The 21,637-nt window shown below is 33.5% G+C and overlaps 1 protein-coding gene across 3 annotated transcripts; it reads left to right on the top strand.

Moving 5' to 3' along the window:
- Window positions 1-730: 730 nt before the first annotated feature.
- LOC138182138 (uncharacterized) lies at window positions 731-21,258 on the top strand. Of its 3 annotated transcripts, none has more exons than XM_069117741.1 (28): window positions 731-899; window positions 3,414-3,872; window positions 4,233-4,586; window positions 4,945-5,116; window positions 5,282-5,560; window positions 5,938-7,005; window positions 8,035-8,184; window positions 8,301-8,684; window positions 8,883-9,635; window positions 10,281-10,372; window positions 10,603-10,751; window positions 11,187-11,297; window positions 12,048-12,392; window positions 12,916-13,130; window positions 13,355-13,467; window positions 13,642-13,786; window positions 13,941-14,041; window positions 14,132-14,307; window positions 14,442-14,728; window positions 14,860-15,067; window positions 15,192-15,375; window positions 16,843-17,055; window positions 17,483-17,608; window positions 18,394-18,555; window positions 18,929-19,078; window positions 19,312-19,543; window positions 20,296-20,475; window positions 20,902-21,258. In XM_069117741.1, the coding sequence occupies exons 1-28, from the start codon at window positions 885-887 to the stop codon at window positions 21,036-21,038; spliced, it is 6,960 nt and encodes a 2,319-aa protein (XP_068973842.1). In that variant the 5' UTR covers window positions 731-884; the 3' UTR covers window positions 21,039-21,258. The 3 variants fall into 3 exon arrangements, with proteins under 3 accessions (XP_068973842.1, XP_068973841.1, XP_068973843.1); XM_069117740.1 differs by lacking the exon at window positions 731-899 and adding an exon at window positions 919-1,071; XM_069117742.1 differs by lacking the exons at window positions 731-899; window positions 8,035-8,184; window positions 8,301-8,684; window positions 8,883-9,635 and adding an exon at window positions 921-1,071.
- Window positions 21,259-21,637: the final 379 nt, after the last annotated feature.

Below are 21,637 nucleotides of genomic sequence, written 5' to 3'. Positions count from 1 at the left end.
ATATTGTTAATAATATTATAGTATTTATATTATATACCTATAATATCGAAAATAAATTTACGATATTATATAAAATATGATATATCGAAAAGGCATGTATAATACACTCGTATAAAGTATTAACTGTAGCCACTAAGCTTTCGAGTCTTCGAAGCTAAATCTTTCAAAATCACCGAGAACAATAATCAAGACTCATCAAAATCTTAAAGACCAACGAAGACCTACAGTTCGTGATTTTCAAACGTTCCAAGTATCGAATCATATTTGAATGGATTCGAGGTATTCTACGATATATCGTTATCTATGACGTGACAATTAGCGACCTAGCTATTTCATCATCAGATTCTCTATTTCCACCGAAGAAGCTTAAAAGATCGATTCGCTCGAACGATCATTCGTTCATCTACCGTACACCTGCTTCGTGAAAATGTAACAGGACTAGAATAAACCCTTAAAAAATAAAAGTGAATCATCATCTCCGTCTCTTTCTTCTTTCGTATTTCCGCTGGTGTAGTGTCTGCAGCCACACAGTCGGCCTCTTTATCAGCCCTCGCGTCTGATCGTTGTCAACGAGGGCCAATTTGTTCACTCTGGAGTCAATTGGCAAACAGTTCTGTGTGCACTCGCTTTATTAGCATGTTGATAAAAGCACGTTCGTTCGTCTTTCTTCAACCCAACGCGATGAAGTTTTTCTCTTTTCCTCCAGTTGTGCCAGCCGGTCTCGCTCGAACCGTTTCGATTATTCGTCATCTTGCTCGTTCCTTTGCGTCAGCCTGAGATTCTTTTTCCCAGCGGCTGATTTCTGCATTGACCCTCGACCTCTGCGACCGATAACCCTTTCCGTCCATCGTGGCGCAGCTCGTTTTCTCCGAAGAACGCCGACTATGTGCAGCTTGTGGGTAAGTATGGGACGCAATTGTGAACGCGAACTACAGTTTCATAAGGAAAACCGGGTCAGCTTGCCGTAATGCCAGCAGTATCGTCAAAGCGTCGAGGATGATGTCGCGGTATACCGGTCGTTTTCTCGTTGCTCTAGCTGTTCTCTGTTTCGTCGTCGTTGTCACACACGCGGTACGTGCTCTTTCTCCCTTCTTCTCTTGTTCTTTACCATTGGATTGATACTTGGACGGTCACGTGATTTTAACACCTCACCGGAAGATCGTCGTCTGTTCCAAGAGCCGATTTTCTCTGACGTGGTCACGTGTACGTTATTATTCGAACGACACGTCTATTAAATTATAAATTACTTTCTTTTTATTTTTATATTATTATTATATACAATGTAACGCATGATAAATAATGCATTCATGTTTTGTTGTAACGTGACGTGATTGTGTGCTATAATTATAATATAATTATTAGACAACGTATGTTTATTCATTTATGGGGAATTTAAGGGTACTGGATTGTTTGGAAAATTTGTAATACTTTTATCAACCGATATGCATATTTTGTGTTGCGTTTAATGAAATCGGAATTATTTATTGCAGAATTATTTAGTTTCGTTTGCTGGAATATTGAAATTGTATACTTCTTGTTGAGCTAAAAGATTCACTAAAACAATACAGTTTGTGTGGATCGATGAAAAGCATAGCATTATATGTTAATTGGATGGACGTAATGTTTTTTCTGGTTTTTATAAAATTCTTTTAATGGTAGAGAAATGTACAAAAGGTTGCTAAAAAGAACGAAAAGTTTTACGGAAAAGGTCTCACGAAATCATTTTGTACGTAGGATAAAACTAAGGAAAAAGTTACATACTTATGTTATCGTACCTAAAATTGTCTTTAAATTTCTCTACGAATTTTCCCAACAACGCGATATAAAAATGCAAAAATATATAAAATATCCAGTTATTTGTTACAAAATTCAATGGATGAAACAAACCTGTCTAGGTTTCATTTTATTATTTTCTTTTGTAAAAATATAAATTTATATAAACTTTCGCAGTCTGTAAAGTAAAATTGTTAGATTCTATTTTGATCGTATCATTGGTTAAAAATTAACCAACATCCTAAACATCAATTGTTTAAACAGTGCCCATTAATTTTTGAAGTCGTTCGAATAATTATGAACGGTAATGTACAAATATTGCGTATGATTTAAGAAAAGATTTTTTATTCCTGTCTTCTTCCTACAGTTTTTTCTGGTACAGTTGAATAATTTTTTTCTGACTCGTTTTGAAGAGGTTTCTTTCGGTTCCTCCTTCTTGTCAATTTTGAGGAAGTATTTAAAATAATTTGCAAGTAGTAAAAGATTGGTAAAAAAGTTCATCAAGTATTCTGTTGGCAAGCAAAAATATTGCAACGAATGAATTTGAAATTTTAAAAATAGTTACGAGCAATTTCTGATGTTTTAATAGTTAGGTGTTTTCCTGTGAATTTGTTGTATTTGAAGTTAAGAATTGACAAATATGACAGTTCTGTCGAGTACCGAGCGAAAATATTACAAAGAATAAAATCTGATGTTCACAAAATGATTATTTTACAATTAAACAAATTAAGATACATGTAGTGTAAATTAAAATTGAATTCTCGAAAGAGATCTAAATCACGACAATGTGTTGTTTTACGTATACTTCTACGCAGTTCCTGTTTTTCGTTCGCACTGATGATCGTCGTAGAAAAGAAGTAGCTTATTAATGTGTATTGACGAGATAAGCGCTGATAAGGTGGACGATAAAAGTAAAGAATGTAGTCTGTAACGATTCAAACAGAAAAATATAACATAAGATGTTTCTGGTAGTAAATCTCAATGATGATTCATTTTATTCGTCCCTGTGATTATATTTTTTTAATAAAAAGTTAAAAGCAAAGTGAAATATAGTAATCGTGTAATAATATCTGATTTCACATAATATTGTCTCTTGTTGTGAACAGTTGTTACAGAGCTGGAAATTGATTAAGTGACATTAATTCGAAATTCATCAAGTTTGTAAATTGTATAATGTGGCGTATTTGATGTGTAATTTCTTAAAATACTTTATTATTATCTGACATAAATCTACCATTGTTTACAAAATATTTTAATAACAATATATACATTCTTTAATAATAGTCTTAATGTCAAATCAAATGCTTATTAGTATATTATACATGTAATAATTAATTTAGGAAAATAAAGGATTCAAGCTGATCAGATTAAATGAGATTAATATTTGGTCTAAGGATTATTACTCATCAATATTTTCTCGATTTTACAATTTCAGGCATATTACTATCTGCGTATATCTCTTTTCTTACGGCAATACATTCTACGTTTATTACGTGCTTCTCCCATGTTAAAAGAATTAAATTTCCCATGTCAAAACAAGTGCTAAATTACAACATAAACATCGAACAACCGTAGCAGTGTTAATGCGATATTTTATAATTTATTTCACACATTTTCCTTAATTTTTCATTTACAAACAGATCTACGATCGCAGAGAAATAACGACAAAACCGCCGAAACGAAGAGAGTCAGTGCTTCCTTGGTATACACCTGGCAAAGTCGATTCTAACGAAGATTTATCGCGTTCTCCAAAATGGCAGAAAGATCCAGAAAATCCTGCTTCCAGGGAACCGTATGTGATAGACGCTGAAGCAAAAACGTGGAGTCCTTGGAGAAGAAATCAGGGAAGTGATATCGAGCAAAGGACAGAGGTCGCGGATGATTCTCAAAGTACGACAAATTTCGATCTACATGCTGGTTCTTCCTTGGAGTACGGTCAGTTCGAGCAACAAGAAAATAAAAAACTTTTTCCGGATTTTGATGATTTGGAAAAGGGAAAGGATAAAGGGGAGAAACAGGAAGCCTCGAAAGGAAATGATTTCCAGACAACAATAAAGGATGACCAGGATTTTTACGAAGGAGTACCTGCTGATAGCACGGTAATATATTCACTTTTTTCTTATTTAAATTCTAAACTTTAAACATTGCAAAAATACTCTAGTCTTTAGAGAATCTTCTCTTCCCTTAATGATATTGAAATATTATCTTCATCCTCTGGAGTCAATCGCTTAAATTCTAAATTTTTAATATTAAGAAAGGATTTCAAGTTTCGGAAAACTCTTTCTACAACTTTTATAATCTATCTTTTATTTTCTGTCTTCGCTCTTATTTACTACGAATTACACTCGGTCGAATAAAAGATATATTCAATAAAATATTAAATTCTTTCCAGAAAGAAAAATCTAAAGAAGAATATATTCTTTAAGAGTATAATCGTAAACTTTGTATAATTTTTCCAGAAACCCCGGAAAGAAAAAATTCTTATTTCAACGATTCAAAAATCTACAGTGGCTCGATACGACGTTAAACGGGGTGTCCAATGTCCGGAACTCGATTCCACTGGGCAATTCGTGTATCCTCCTGATTGTAAATTCTTCGTAAACTGTTGGAAGGGTAGAGCTTTTGTTCAACCATGTGCTCCTGGTACTCTTTTCAATCCAGACACCTTGGAATGCGATTTTCCGCACAAAGTCAAGTGTTATGGCGGAGAAGTGGCTGATTTTCCATCGAATGAGCATTTGGATTCTTCAGGAAGTCGCGAGCCATTGCTGTCTGGTAGTCATCAGGGTTACAGCGGGCACGGAAGACCACAGGTCAGTAATTAATACCTCTAAATAAATAATTTGTTTAGTTGGTAAATGCTATCGGTCATTGCTGAATTATTCAAATTAATTTGAAAAAAATATTAGTATAAAATTAATTAGCTAAGACTTATTTCAGGCACTTTAAAAATTACAAAATATTAATTATAATGTTTGTTTTAGGAGAGAAGATTTAATCTATTATATCCGTCAGTAATAACAGAACTCGATAATGTTTACGAAAATTTACTGCAAAATTAAAACAATTTTTATTTCAATTATTTAGGAGTAATTAATTAAAGATTGAAACGTCTACTTTCAGAATATAATTTCTAAATAATTAGAAAGTGATACTAAATTTTAATTACAGGAACCACGATGTCCACCATATATAACAGGTTTGATAGCACATGCCTCGGATTGCACAAAATTCTTACAATGTGTAAACGGGGCTACGTATATCATGGATTGTGGTCTTGGTACTGTGTTCAATCCTTCCACAAGTGTCTGTGATTGGCCACACAACGTAAGAGGCTGCGAAGGTAATAAAATATACAGTTATAAAAATATATTAGATTAAAAATTTAAATATAAAAGTTTGGAACTTCAGAGAAACGACATTTCTCGTGTGTATTAACTCAATAACACAGACAATGAATCAATATTAAGAATTAATTCAAGAATATCAATAACCCTTTGGCAAATAGATGCTCTAAAATCTAAAGAAGAGGTTACGACACCAATGGTTCCTCCCGATTACGAAGACTATGGAAACGGAAGACTGCAATCCCATACAACTGAACAGCCGAGGAAAATCTCTTGTCCTGTTGATTATACAGGATTGCTGCCCCACCCAGATACATGTAACAAATTTCTTCAATGTGTGAAAGGTGGAACATTTATCATGGATTGTGGACCCGGTACAGCCTTCAATCCTGCAATTTCTGTCTGCGATTGGCCGTACAATGTACCTGGTTGTAGCAAAGGTATATTATATTATTATAAACCATATTATAAGTACTTTAATATTATTCCATTATCATATTGGTATTATACTAATATTATACCACTATATCAATTATACCAATATTAATATAATGACATCCTAGTATTGACAAGGGATTGGTCCGTTTATTAGAAGATTGGCATATTTCGAAAATTGTCAAATTCGAGATATTTGTTAGCATTGACTCTAAAAGTTATACTATTTAATTTTATCTATAATTATTATTTGTTATTTTACCTATCGTTATTTTATTTAATAAAATTATACTACTTAATTCATTAATTCAAAACTTTATTTTTAATAGTAAGCAATACTCTCCTATAAAGTACAATAAACATACAATTTATTTTAACGCAGATAAACCATCGCAAACGCAACACTCAGTCGGTTCACAAACCACCTTCAAACCCTGGTCGTCTCACGGTTCCACAGACTCCAGTACTTGGCAGTATACTAACCATCACAACCACACATCACAGGGTCATTACAGACCAGGTTACTCACACGGTTATCCCAATCATCCAGTAACAATAACTCCTTCAGGAACAGATTGGGATTCTTTAAGACCGACGTGGATACCAAGCTGGAAACCAAGTGCTTGGACGACTGCCATGCCACCTTATTCTCAAGGTCAACCTCCTACTAATACCAATACACATTATGGATCTTCTAATGAACACCATCGGCACAAAGTTCATAGTCAATGGGGTCATACATCAAGTTCAGGCTATCCACATTTCCAATGGCACCATCACAATCACGGACCGATTGATCAGAACAATTACGATAATAGGCCTCATCACCATTATCATCATCACCATCACTATCCGCACGGACCAATTTACGATCCCAATAAAAACACTGAATCACAACAGCCTGCGCCTCCAAACGGTCACTCGTTTCCTCAAAGACCCGGAGACCAAGAAAGTGAGACTGGAAGCTGGCATTCTAATCACGGATATCAACACGAGCATCATCATTATCATCATAATAACAAAGGTATACCAGAGGCTGTTCCTAGTTTTCCATGGCATGGAGAAGAATCTGGTCAACAGACGCAACAGCCTCCTTTTGATCAGACTGAGGATCATAAGACTTCCGATGGAAGATTTGATTATTCTCCTAATAGAGGTCATGTTAATGTGAATCAAGGCCAAGAGTTCACACCTAACAGGCAGGAGTATGGGAGAAGTGGTCCTGAATTCCCTCAGTCGGGATCTGATCAAACGGTCATCCCAAATGTTTACGCTGATGGTAACTCTCAATCGTCAGTGGATGACAATTCGAGATTCAATGTACAAACTGTGGAGAATAGGACAAGCTGGCAACCAGTGCCAACAGGAAATAGGTTTAATCTTAGCAGTTGGAGTCAATACGGTCCAGGACAGATGCCAAATCAGAATCAGAATCGACGCTGGGATCAAGGTGATTTTTAATTCTTTTTTCTTCAAACTTTGTGTGACGTGGGTTGATTGACTGACACAGTGGCTCGTAAAAGTATTTGTATGCTTACTATAGAAAATTTTTATGAATATATATCGTACGTTATACGACATTTTTTTAAATTTGTCCCCCACTAGGTATATTGTGGATATTTCATATATCTTTGTATATTATCGTTCTGTACATTTGTACACTTTGAAATTTCCCATAAATCCATAAACATTTGCACTCTAGACACGATTGTCGTGATTATATTGAATTTTAAAACGAATTAAAAAATGTATACAAAAGCTACACGCATATAGATACTGCGTACATATATGAGACATTTTATTTATTTTCTATTAATTGTTTCAATATTTGTTCCGCATTGTTATGTTTGTTACTTAACGATCATTCGTTTATTCGCTTTTTGCTCGAATATTTTGCTTTCTGGAGCTTTCGAATGAAGCATGTTTAAGTGAAATAAAAATCCACATAGGGCCTGATGCATGAGGGTTATTATTCTCGTAGCATGTTTTGTTGCATTGCGAGTATGAACATTTAATGCTTATTTATCATTGAATCATTCTGATTTACGTCATCCACTAAAATAAAAAGATCTTACGACTAAAAAGTTTAGGTAAAAACACTGGGACGGTATTACACGTAGGTTAAAAACGCATCTAAAGGAATTCTCTTGCAATAAGTCGTAAGTAAAATTACAATACTATAACTCATTACTATAATCTTTATTTCGGGCGAATCAAGACGTTGATCGATTTTACGATTGCCATAAAGCAGGTAAATATTTTAACAAACTATAACAAAATAATATAATTATTTAAACTTTATTTATACTTTTTTTTTTATAACAAATCACGTGATTGAATGAAGATGTCGGAAAGAGGGGAAACAAACAACATACGTATTTGTCAATATATTGCCTTGCTGGGTGTTTTGAAGTTGTTACTGTTTACTGGGTAAGTAACATAAAATAATAAACAATTTTAAGAATATCTGTTCTTTCAGGTCCTACTAACGAGGATGGCAAGGTTCGTGATTGGGGATCTAGAACAAATATTTATCAGAGCACAGCTGATAAGCAAGCAGATTCAAAGTTAGATGCATGGGCGTCGAAAATGAATATTTTTCTGCATGGTAAAGGGCAACATGGGCCAGGTAGGGTACATTTTAATGTACTTTAACCCTTTCAAGTTCCAATAGCATTTGACATTTGAACAGTTCGTAACAAAACGGACCTTCCCTCTGTATAATTTTATCAATTTTTATTGTAGGAGTAAAAACTGTTTCTTTCAATTCAACGAAACTTTCTTATCCAAATGGCATATACGTGAATATAAATGGCACAAGAGGCCATTTTATCACGAAGGAAATCGAAGTGAATCAAGGCCATTCGAAAACGAAAACTTACAGGCCTAATGATCTTCGTGGTCCGAATGAATTCAGCAAAAACGATGAGAATCTCTACGTTAACTCTCAAATGACGAATTTCGATCACATACCACCTGCAGTTCTTCAACCACCACCTATTACTTCAGTTAATCGTCCACCTGAATCCAATGGCGAGTCACAAACTCAAAATACATATTCTTACGGGAATGATCCTCGACGTCCAAAATTGACGAATTTTACAAGTTCTGGAGATTTAGCAGGATCTGGTAATATTTATTTTGAATTGGTTAATCTTTTCATGATAATATAAATCAACAACGTGATTTCTCTTTATTGTTGAAATTCAATTAGAATTCGTAGATTATTATTTTTAATTCTCATGTTGCACTCTTACTGTAAAGATAATACGATACAGAAACGTCAAGAAACCTGAAACATGGTAACAAATGGTCTCTATTTAACAGGTACTAATTACAACCACGTGTTCGTGCCGTCATCGAATCTTCAGCCACCATATCCAACTCTCAACTGGTCCTTGCTCTTTCCTCCTTTAGTAAATTTCTCACGAAGCGATAATTATTATCCACCAGTACCATCTATCTATTTGCAACCGCCATATGAACCTGTTCAGACAAACAAAACGTTTTCCATTGGTTGGCAACATCCACCTGCTCCATCCTTCGAACTTCAACCACCGCTCATCGAACCAACAGACCACGATTTTAATCCAAATTTTACAATCAGAAATCAACTGACTTCTCCAAATTTCATACCGAACGTCACTGGCCAATATCCACTCGTTCCATCGAGTAATCTCGAACCACCGTACGAAGAATCCAGTGATCGATCCCGTGATATGCCTTCCACTGTCAGTAGTACGACTCAACGAATTCCAGAGACGTACGCGTCAATTTCACCGCAGAAGAAAAAGAAAAGTACCGATACAACTGAAGATAAAATAATTACGACGACTGATTCGAACCTGCCTACTGTGTGGATAGAGAATGAAAATCCTCCGAGCAACGATTATCCAGATATCATTGAGCCTGATTACGAACCTGACGTGGACGTGTTGGACGATAAGAAAGTTTGGAAGCCGGTATTGGTTTATGAGAATAAAACTCAGGCTGCTACCGAGTCTACCGCTGTTATGAAAATTAATAAGAAGAATTCGGATCTAGATCTTTTTAATATCGAGGCCGCTCCGTTTGAAGAAAGTAAGTTTAATGTCGATTTATAGGTCGCGGATTTTTATGCATTTATGACGAATTTAACAGAGTAAAAACTCAGAGATGCATGTAACATACAAAGATGTATAAAATATCCAAAGCGAGGTATTCGTCATAATTTCTAGTAGACGAAACAAATTGATGTGTAGGTTTCGTTTTACTAGTCCTATTCGTAAAAAAATGAAATTGTATAAAAGTCCGCAGTCTATTGATTCATGTCTTTAAAGAAGATTACAGTCGTTTCAACTAGAAATTCAGCAAGATATAGGTAAGTTTTTGATTTACATTTTACACAATTGAGTTTCTTACATAGTTGATTGGCTTTTGGCATGAGTTGCTTTCGGAATGATCTTTTGACATTGCGCTTGAATCAATTTGAAATTTTAATAACATTCTAGTGCATATGATAGTTTATAAGTTGATTATTTAATTTTTTGGTTTCGGTAATTTTATTCTCGATTAATATACCGAGACAAAAAGAAAGTAATATACATATCTTAAATAATACTATCAATTAATTTAAGTACAGGAATTTTTTATTATGTATTATATTCTTGAAAATAATAAGGTATAGTTGTACCAAAGTTTTATAAATCATAATGCAATACTTAAAGTGGAAATATTATTTTACAGAAGAGCCACCATTCCCATCGTACTACATTCCACCAGTAGAACCGATAGATCACTCCAAAAAGACTACTTTGCCAACACCAATTTCCGGCCAGGTATGATTTAGTAGTATTTTTATCAACATTACAATCGTTATTATATAAATATTTTATTCTTGAGATATAGCATGTAATTAATTTTCAACGTATAAAACAAGATCTTCTTTGCTTCTATTATGCATTTTGTTACTGTATGGTTAAATGAAAATATCTTCTTCAAATTCTATGAATGTCTTAAAGCCTGTGAATGTATTTTATTCTTACTAATATAATTTGCGTATTCTCAGGTGATTCGACTTAGAGGGGGTTCTGGACCTCACGATGGATATGTTGAAGTTCAAGGTACGAATCCTGGTTGGGGAATCGTTTGCGATGCGAGAAACAGCTGGACTTTGAAGGAAGCACATGTCGTATGCAAACAACTTGGATATTACAGGTATTTCATAATATACATTCGAATTGATAAAATTTATTTCCCATTCTCCTTCTATATTTACTTAAATTCTAAGGTACTGAAAAATATTCCTACGATATAATTCTATAAAAATTTTGTTTATTTTGTATTTTCCTCTTTATACTAATTTAAGTTGCACGACAGTGAAAATTACTTCTGCATTTATAAAAATTCTATAAGAATTCTGATTTTATTTCGCGTCCCTTATCACGCTCACTTATATCGCGAATGTATATCTTCAATTTACGTTTACATTTTCCGTTTTCAAAAATTCTTCAATATATCACATATAGTATAACGATGTACCATATAAGAATAATTTGTTAAAATGTATGTTGCTCATACGAAATTCTGCAACAACATGGAATACATGAATGCGTGAACACGAAGTGATAAACATTCCATTGTTCTTTACAGAGGCGCCGAGATGGCTTGGCAAGGGAGAAATACTCAAAACGGAGTGCCAACTTGGATCGCCGCAAATTCTGTCTCGTGTCAAGGCAACGAGGGCAAATTTCAATCGTGCAAGTAAGGCGCCATGCCCATGACGATTCTTTACTATCTTTTTCAGATAAGAAATTTCTGACGTCGCTGATATTCCAAACAAATATTGCGTAAATCGTTGAAGCATATTACGAATGATACGTTCTTAGAAATTTCGAGAAAACATTTTTGAAAATGTAATCTGGAATTGAGAAATTTCATTGCTGAGTTGTGAATTTCGACAAAAAATATTTATTTAGAAGACAGATTTATTGCTCGTAGTTCTTATGTGTACAGTACTTGTTTCGATTTTATGACGTTTTATTGCATTAAAAATTCTCTTTTTACATTTAATGCGATAATAATAGTAATTATGGATGATTTTTAAATATTACATAATTGCGAATGCAATATGTTTAGTTATTCCAGTATCAAGACTGGGAACATTTTTGAAGTTGATCCTTGAAGATAAAATTAATTTTTTATATCCATCTTAACAGCCTATTGTAATATTTAAATCATATTATCAGGGTAACTCAACAAAATCAAACAATCATTACTAGCATTATTTTTAAAAAGTTCTTAATTTTGGATATTGTAATAAACGAGGAACAACTCTACATATAATCAATATGTCTAAAAGAATTTATACAATTTTAAATCAATCAAATTGATCCAAGATTTTTGCAATTTGCTTTTCTCTATGATCTCATCATGATAATAAATGTTCACATTTATTATTAAATATACATTTTCTGAACCAATAACACAAAAATTTTATTCTTCGACTTCCAGATTTACTCATGAACAAAAATGTCGCGTGGGGAGGGACGCGATTGGTGTGAGATGTGTACTAAATCGCATTTCTCACTGTCGTAAGGATGAGATACCATACGAAGGACAATGTTATCACCTAGCTGAACCGGAGAGTGGTTTAAACCACCAGGAAGCGTTCGATTATTGCACGCAGAGACAGTCACGACTCATCGATATTACCAGCCAAGCGGAGAACAATTTCATTTCTGAATGGGTCTTGCAAACACGACCGGAAGTCACGTCGATAATGACTTCCGGCGTTGGTTTGACTACTTTGAATCGTACCCTGTGGCTTTGGGAAGATTCTTCTCGCGCGAAATTTAGGTACGTTATTTATTTTAATTTTTAAAATTACATTTCATCCAATAAGGATCGATATCTTTCATCAAATGACTAAGTTCGAGAACGTCGCTTACATCGAATTATGATACAGTTTATAAATTCTTGTAAGAGTTCGCAATTTTTCGAATTCTGAATCCTTATCAAGCCTTCTCGCCTGAAATTTCAAAATCTTAAAAACTTTCTTCATATACATTTGATATCTTCTTTAAAAATTTGAATTTTTGCCTATATGTAATTTTTGGCAATGGTTTGTAATTTTGTTCAAACGTATAAGTACACCGTATAACTTGCGTTATCAAGTCGATCCATCGTCTTATCATTCGTAAAATTGAAATCAAAATTAAATGGATATTTTTTAAGATCATAAGTAAAAAATATTAGAACGTGTACATGTTGCAGATATTGCGATATTCATTTAATTTTGAAACGAGGAATTCAACTATTTCACAAACACGAACATTGTACCCACGGTTATTGACGTCTTATACCAATTAATTGTAACTAGGTTCACGAAATGGTGGCCTGGTTGGATGGAGGATAAGAAACATCCTCCGTTCACAGGTATTCGCCCTCTTTGTATCGTAATGAAGCGGAAATTTCCATGTCACGAGAGGCCAGACTCGACTTGCCTTGCTGATTACTTCTTTTGGGATGCCGAGGACTGTGCTTCCTCTGCTAAAGGTCACTCTTACATTTGCGAGAGGCCCTACGACGACATTGGTACGAACTTTACTTTTTAATTAATACATTAACTGGCCTCTTGATTCTCAATTAACTATTTAGCCGAAGGTGTATACGGAAATTTTATGCTTGTAACAATGAGAGAACTTTCTTAATTAAAATAAAATTATTATTATTACGAATTATTATAAATTAATATTTACTTCTGTTCGTTAATTATTTCTCACTGTCAATCGTATTTAGCTTTTATTCATTCTTTTTAGGTTGCATTTATGGAAAAGGAAATCAGTATGCTGGAACTGCGAATGTGTCAGCGTCAGGGAAGGATTGCTTGTCATGGAGCGATCCGAGAGTTGCTCACTCACTCGCAATTCATGTTAGTTTTTATATTCGTTGCACCTATTCCCAAGATATTTTATATTTTTCTACTCTTCTTCGTCTAAATCTGAGAAATGAGAAAAGATACTTAATCATACATTATATTTTTACGATTTATGTTTCTTTTATGATTACAACGTACATGAGAGTTACAATAAATTATGCGTCTTAGGTTCTTAATCAAGATGTACGAGAAAAATTGAAAAGCCACAATTACTGTAGAAATCCAAATCCAAACAGAGAAAATAGGCCATGGTGTTACACGGGATCACGCGGAGAACAAGAGCATTGTGATATTCCACCCTGTGGAAATACAGGTGTGCTTTGTATAATAAAAAATTCGCATGACACTACTAATTTTTCGTTATATTAATTTCTAATTTTCGTTGCTAATATTATGCTTAATAATTCTTTATGTCAGGTTTTCTTGTACGTCTTATTTTTAACATCTACGTTTAATTGTTTCTGCAGGTTCTCAGAGATCACTTGCAACGGGTCGATGCAAGCCTAAGCATTTCGAATGTATGCCAGAAGAGTGTATTCCTTCACCATGGGTTTGCGATGGAGAAGAAGTACATAATATACCATACTAAAATAGAATCGAAATTAAGTAACAGTGGTATGAATTAGCAATATATATTGACCTTTGGATATATTTCAAGGATTGCACAAATGGAGCAGACGAGAGAGATTGCGTTTCACACATGGACTTTTTTCAAAAGTATTCCGAGCACAAATTAGAAGGGTACGACGTTCAAAAGTGGTTGAACACACCGTTGAAGACGTGCGCCCTCAGATGCAAAGAGGCTGATTTCACCTGCCGATCCTTTGCACATAAGTAAGTACAAGGTTACTAACCGCTGAGTCCAAATTTGCCATAGTAGGAACAATTGAACTTTAAAAATTGCACAATATATATATAAACATACAGTGTACAATTTTTAATATTTTAAAAACGTATTTTACTTCCAGGGCAGCAGGAAATATTTGTCTGTTAAGCGACAGCAACGTGGGAATGACAGGATCCTTGCAACCTAACAAAGAATACGATTACTATGAAATGAAGGATAGAAGCATCGATTGCAATGGAATGTTCGTGTGTGAGAACCGCAAGTGTATAAATAAAACACAAGTGTGCAATGGAAAAAATGACTGCAATGATCGTAGCGATGAAAGCATTTGTACCGTAGAAAATTTAGATTATCAGATTCGGCTGGCTGGCTCGGAAAATGATCACGAAGGCAGAGTTGAAGTTAAAAGTAAGTGAATCACTGTGCATTGAATTTTACGCTGAAGATGATCAAGTATAAAAATGACAAAAAATAATATTTTCTAAAAGATTTATCTATTTCAAAATCAACCCTTAACTATACGTAAACAATTTTTGCAGTTTTGGGTGTTTGGGGACAAGTGTGCGACGATGGGTTTGGAATGATCGATGCCGAGGTAATTTGCAAAGAGCTTGGTTTTGGTCTTGGTGCCCTGGAAGTTACGCCAGGGGGATTCTTTGGAAATATGAATCCAGCCACCAGATTCATGGTAGATCAATTGAAATGTCGAGGCAACGAGACTTCTTTACGTGAATGCGATTTTGATGGGTAATTTTAATTTAAAACATCGTAAAATATCCTATATACATCACATAGAAATTCTAGCAAATTTGATTAAGTAAAAAATTCAATTGTTTGAATTTTTTAATAAAAATTCTGATTCATTTTATAGCTGGGGTGTGCATGATTGCCAACCAGAAGAAGCAGTAGGTATCGTTTGTAAGACTGCAGTTAATACTTGTCAGGAGGGTCACTGGAAGTGCGACAAAAGTCCGGCGTGTATTCCAACCGCGTTTATATGCGACGAGGTTGTCGACTGTCCAGATGGTTCGGATGAGAGTGCTGAACATTGCGACGTGAGTAGAATTAGCAATTTGTAAACATAAATTTTGATATTAAAAAATTTGGACGTTTATTGAAAGTTACTATTTACGTCTTTTATAAACATTTACACAAAGATATCTTTTTTCTTCGCGTTATTTCTTTTTTCGTACTTCATTCATCTTGTCTTCTTTCGTACAAATTGTACGTCTCATTCATCGATAATTTTATTGTTAATACAGCTTGTAAAGGTCTTATTACCCGTAGCAATTTTCTTAATCAGCACAGAAACTTTACGCGTTAACAAATACCGGCAAACCTACATTCGATATAATATTATCTGCGATCATAAAAAACTTTTGCAAAAATAAAAAGCAAAAAAAAAAGAAAAGAATATAGCTTATCATTCTCCGATATAGAAAAATGTATTCTAGAAGACTCATTTTATTTCAAATCGATATCTTAATTCGTTCCGGAGATATAATTTCTCGATATAAGATTAACTCTGGTTATAGAAAAACCTTTATAAAAAGATAAAAAAAAACCAATAACTGATCATGCTCAGCAGATAAAGGAAGATATGCTCTTGAAAATCTATTTTGTTTCAAATCGATACTTTAATTTGTTCCGGAGATATAACGTTTTAAAGTATACCGTACAAAACATATGATATGAATGGGGTTTAAAATCCTTGGAGACGGTGTGACCTACTTTTTTTCGTGGCAATGCGTACGCCCGGCCGGTAGTAGTAAAAAAAGCGGGCTAGACGTCTGTCGCTGACCAGCGCACGTGGCCCATTCGTGGGTCAGGTCAGTGAAGCGTGCGAGCGAGAAGTCCGGCTGTGTGAGCGAGACAGAAGCATAAAGCGGCAAAAATTACGCCTCGCTTTGAACGGCGATATCTCAGGAATGGAAAGTCGTGTCGACTTGAAACAAAAAGCATTTTAAAGTGGAAGCTTTTCTGCTTCTTGCAACGTTGGTGGCACTACTCTGTGACCCTGTACGTGGAATTGGCAGGTGATTGAAAAATCAGTTTGATAGTATGAATGATTTGGTACGACAAATCAATTTTCAGGGTAATATTAGCGAGAAATATGGATTGCGTGTATGTTTTTGCAAAATATGTTGTATCATGATGGTTTGTAAGTGTAGAGGTTGGGATACTAGGTGGGAGTTTTAATTTAGACGAGTTTTATTCGCTTTGAATAAGGTAGCGAGTTGAGATTCTTTTTCACTTAGGGTTTTATTAATTATCTATACGTTTTTGAAAATGTTATGTTATGATGTTCTTTCGAGTATTAAATTTAGAGTATTAGGAGTTTTAATTTAGATGGTTTTTACAATATTTCAAGACCACAGGGAATTAAGATTCTACCAGATTTGAGATTCTATCAAATAAGAAGAAAGAAAATATTGATATTGTATATACGGATATTAATAATGTTTTTATACGATCGTATTAATAGTAACTTTTAAAAACTTTTGCGTAAATGTTCATTTTAGGCACCATTCGAGGTTCGTTTAGCGAATGGAAGTTCGCCACTAGAAGGAAGGGTCGAAGTTCGTCATCATGGTATATGGGGTACCGTTTGTGACGACGATTTCTCAATTGCAACTGCAACGGTGATTTGTAGATCCTTGGGATACGGTGGACCTGCAACTTCAAAGAAAGACGGCTACTTTGGTCCAGGAGAAGGGCCAATCTGGCTGGATGAAGTAAGTTTTGTCAAACGAAGAACAGTGTTGGAAGCTTTTTAATTATCACCATATTCTAATATATATCAAATAAATTCTAGGCATTTATTTCTATCAATTATCAATTAATTTAGGTAATACGCAGTCCTTTGTTTTGTTTCCTTTTTTATATTTATACTACTTCATATCGAATAATATTTTCCAAGAATAATTTCACTCATCTCAGTGTATATATATTTATATTTCCTTTCTATCGTCTTTAAATTTTTACTTTCTTATTGCTACTGACATAATTGTACAATTTAAAAGATAGGAATATTTCTTCGTTGTTACTAATTTGCTCCATGTTAGTACAAGGTGTTGATAGTTTGTAAATTGTAAAAATTTGCAATTTAAACTTTCCCGTTCATGTTTAATTTTATTTACGTGTAACATTTTTCGGATTAAGGTTTTCTGTTACGGAAACGAGACCCAGCTGTATCGATGCGAGCACAATCACTGGGGTCAACATAATTGCAATCACGACGAGGACGCAGGTGTGATTTGTACACCTGGAGACGTTAACGATTCCAAGGTAAATTGAAACATTCTCTCTCGACAGAGGCCGTAAATTCTAAGTCAGATCGTAATTTCCTTCGATGTATATTTAATCAAATCCTTTACTGGCTGTAGACGTTAAAGTGATGGCTGTGCTGCGAACAAATTAAAAATTAGTGAATCAATTCGTAATTTAATCTTATTTCTTTGCGTAGAGACTTATATGTAAAGTTAAATTTATATTAATAATTTGTACAATCAAACTTGCGACTTAGATTTTATAAAAGTAGCTGCAGAAACATTTACTCTTGCGTAGACAAGGTTCAATAGCTAAATTAAAGATTAGAAAATTAATTTAATTTTATTGACTAACATTCATGATTTAATTAAAAAAAAAACAAATTTTATATACGATCAGAAGGAAACTTGGATTGTATAAAAATAATTTCAGAAACATTTACTCCTATAGTAGATAAAATTTCAAAGTTACTTAATACTTAGTTCAATAATAAAACTTACTTTTGTCTAATGTAATATTAATTAATTATTACTTAATTTGACATATTTCAGTTTTTAATGTTATGATGTAATTTTATTATAATTTTTAAAGTTTAAAAAAGACACTCAATGGCTCAATCGGTGCTATGTTGTAATAGTAAACTATCGAGAGATTTGTAAACGATCGATAGCACGCTTAATCTTAGTTCAATAAATGATGAGCTTACGCAACGATTACGAGGCTTGTTTACTTGAATCCTTGACCTTGATCATCTCCTTTGTCCGCTTAATCCACGAATGCAATCACCGAATAAATAATTGCAGTTGCACTGGGAGACTGTGTCGCGTTTGCCAGAAAAGGACATCAATGATATACTTCCGACCAATTGCGGTAGGCGATTTAAAGACTTCAATGAGGATGAGGATCTTATATTCGAAAAGGTGGTGCGAGGTAACGTTGCACCGAAAGGATCCTATCCTTGGCAGGTACATTGGATTTTTTCCTTAGTCGAAAGAAGCTACGTTTTACTAACGTTAAACTAACAAATGTTAATTAACTCGCATTTTGATAGAATATTCGATTTTAAATTTGAATCGATTAAAATTTGGATAATTCTGAATAATTTTACATTATTAAATTATGAAAATAGATTAATTCTAAATAGAATTTGCGTATCGCAAATTTGTAGTAATCAATTTCTCTTCCCTTAAAATTTCTTTTCTTTTTACTGTTTTTTCAATACCAATTACGAACATCTGAATTTATAGAATTAAGTGGAGATGTAAAACTAAATCTTTTTATACACAGTGGAATATTGTTATTGTAACTTTTTAATATTTTTTTTGGCAATATTCGTAGGCCAGTATACGTGTACGAGGACATAGTAGATCGAATCATTGGTGTGGAGCGGTAATTGTTTCTCCGTTGCATGTGCTCACCGCTGCACATTGCTTGGAAGGGTACAATAAAGGGACCTATTTCGTTCGTGCTGGTGATTACAATACAGAGGTAATTAAAACCTTTCATTCCGAGTGCTGCCTAGGTAAAAATTATTTATTAGAAAAATTACATAGATACTTTCGTATCTAATAATTTTCAAGTATAAAATTAACAGCGTTAACATTATGAAAGAAACACTACGCGATCTTTTACTTAAATAACTTTCATGTTAAAATATGCGTTTAAATCACGTTGGAATATATTATAAATACGTTTTGTAATGATTATGTGAATACGTAAAGATTACGGAAGGAACTGAAATCGACGCCGATATCGAAGATTATTACGTTCACGAAGAGTTCCGTAAAGGGCATCGAATGAACAACGATATCGCTCTCGTGTTGCTGAAGAAACGAGGAATTCCTCTTGGCAAGAATGTTATGCCAATTTGCCTGCCACCCGAGAACACCGAGTATCCGGCAGGTCTTAATTGCAGCATTAGTGGATTTGGCAGCATCGAGACTGGGAAATCAAGTAAGTGGCGCGTTAAAGATATCATTAGCCTGTTAAGTGGATGGTTCCTTAATTGGATTTGCCATCAAAATTAAATAAATTTTGGTTACATTGGACTCAAGTAATATAAATACGAAATAAAATATAAATAAAAAGTGAATAAATTGTTAGATTCATGATATTATAATAATAAATCAGTTGACGAAATAATTTATCTTTCATACGTGATAAGTTAATTTTTGATAATAATCCATTTTTTAGCATTTTACAAGACTGTTATAAGCCTTCTTTCTGAATGATAAACTATAATATATACCAGTAAGATAACAATCAATTAATTTCAATATTGAAATGCTCAGTAACATGTAATTTAAAACAAATATAGAAAGAATACGTTTATATTATATTATATTATATTATGTGTTTGAAAATAAAAATTATTCAAAAAGTATACGTATATCAAAACTGCTATAATGTATATTTATGTATCATAAATGGTATAAAATATTAGAATTGGTAATAATATATGGATCAACTATTAGGTTAACGATTAAAATAAAATCATCAAGATGCTATTAAATTAAATTCCAGAGGTACGAAATAATATTAAACTAAATTCAGAGAAAATTTTAGCGTGAATCTTTTAACTATTGATACGAAATGATTTTTTCTCGCTTCAATGGATAATCAGCTTCAAATTGAGTTTAAAATAATTTTCTACAAACTCGAGGATTTCCTTCGAGACTGTAATATGTTGCTCGCTTGCTGTATAGCTCATTCCAAAGATCTGAGATACGGCTGGATACCGTTATTAGATCAGTCCGTGTGTCGTGCCGAACACGTTTATGGCGAGGGTGCAATCAGCGATGGAATGGTTTGTGCCGGATACCTCGATGAGGGTATTGACACCTGTGACGGAGACTCTGGTGGACCATTGGTGTGCTTACACAACGGTAATGTTACGAAAGTTTGACAAATTAATGAAACTTTTCCATGTTGTATCCGATATAGAACGAAACGACTATTTAAAAAGTTCGTATTTTACATACATTTATAAGGCATGTTTTAAAAGTAATATTTTTAATAGTGAATACGTCTAGTTGAATGTTTATTGTCAAGCCATTGTGTAGTTTATGAACAACAAATCAGTAAAAATGTATTCTGCTAAATCAAAGCTAATTGAATATTAAAAGTTCTACAATTTTTAATTCGAGTCTTCTGTTTTTAAGGAATGAATCTTTTATTAGAAAGACTATCTTGTTCCATTCAATCACTATAGTAGAATCAATATTTTATATAGTCAAATTGAATTCCGTATAACATTAGTAAAACAAGGTATTTATTAATCTTTCTTCCTTTTGTTTTTTCTTTCGATGTAGGAGCTTTCACGTTGTATGGACTTACGAGCTGGGGACAACACTGTGGAAGAGCCAATAAGCCTGGTGTTTATGTTCGGGTTTCTCATTATCGTCAATGGATCGATCGAAAAATCAAAGACTCTCTTGCAGGAAGATAGAAACTAATTTGGAATTTTTAAAATTGTGCCACGATTTTATTGACAAAAATTGTTCCGTAAAATACCTGAACAATATGTCTGCGATATTTAAATCGTATACTTATTAACATTGTAGATATAAGTTATTATACAGGATAATTATTATTACGTTAAACATTATTAGTTATTTAAGTAGTTTGACTTTAATAACAATAAAGAACTTCCATAATTATTTGTACAATTTGTGTAATTCTTCATTATTTAATATTAATTTTCAACAAACATTTATAAGATAAGAAACAAATTTATCTGTTGCGAAGTTTGGCATGAATTCGCATCAACAAAATAAGGTATGGAAATATTCAGAAGAAAATTGGTCATGAAATTAAATTTCTTTAAAAAGTTTTGGTCGCTATAAATAATTTAAAATTGTCTAAAAAAGCAATTCGGATTCGATTATTTAAATATGTTCATGTTGTATTTAACATAGTTTTGGTGTGGTGGTGCTTTGAAGAATACTCGTTGGAGAAACGTCCATTAATCTGTAGTTTATTTCGTAAGACATCATCGTTTCTACAATAATTGTAATTGTTGTCTTGTCGCTGTTACATGTTTGAGCC

This window comes from Bombus flavifrons, chromosome 7 (genome assembly GCF_040668555.2).
Source record: "Bombus flavifrons isolate JBK064 chromosome 7, iyBomFlav1_principal, whole genome shotgun sequence".
Taxonomy (NCBI): domain Eukaryota; kingdom Metazoa; phylum Arthropoda; class Insecta; order Hymenoptera; family Apidae; genus Bombus; species Bombus flavifrons.
The sequence above is the reverse complement of the archived record's forward strand: the minus strand, read 5'-3'. Positions and strand labels throughout refer to the sequence as shown.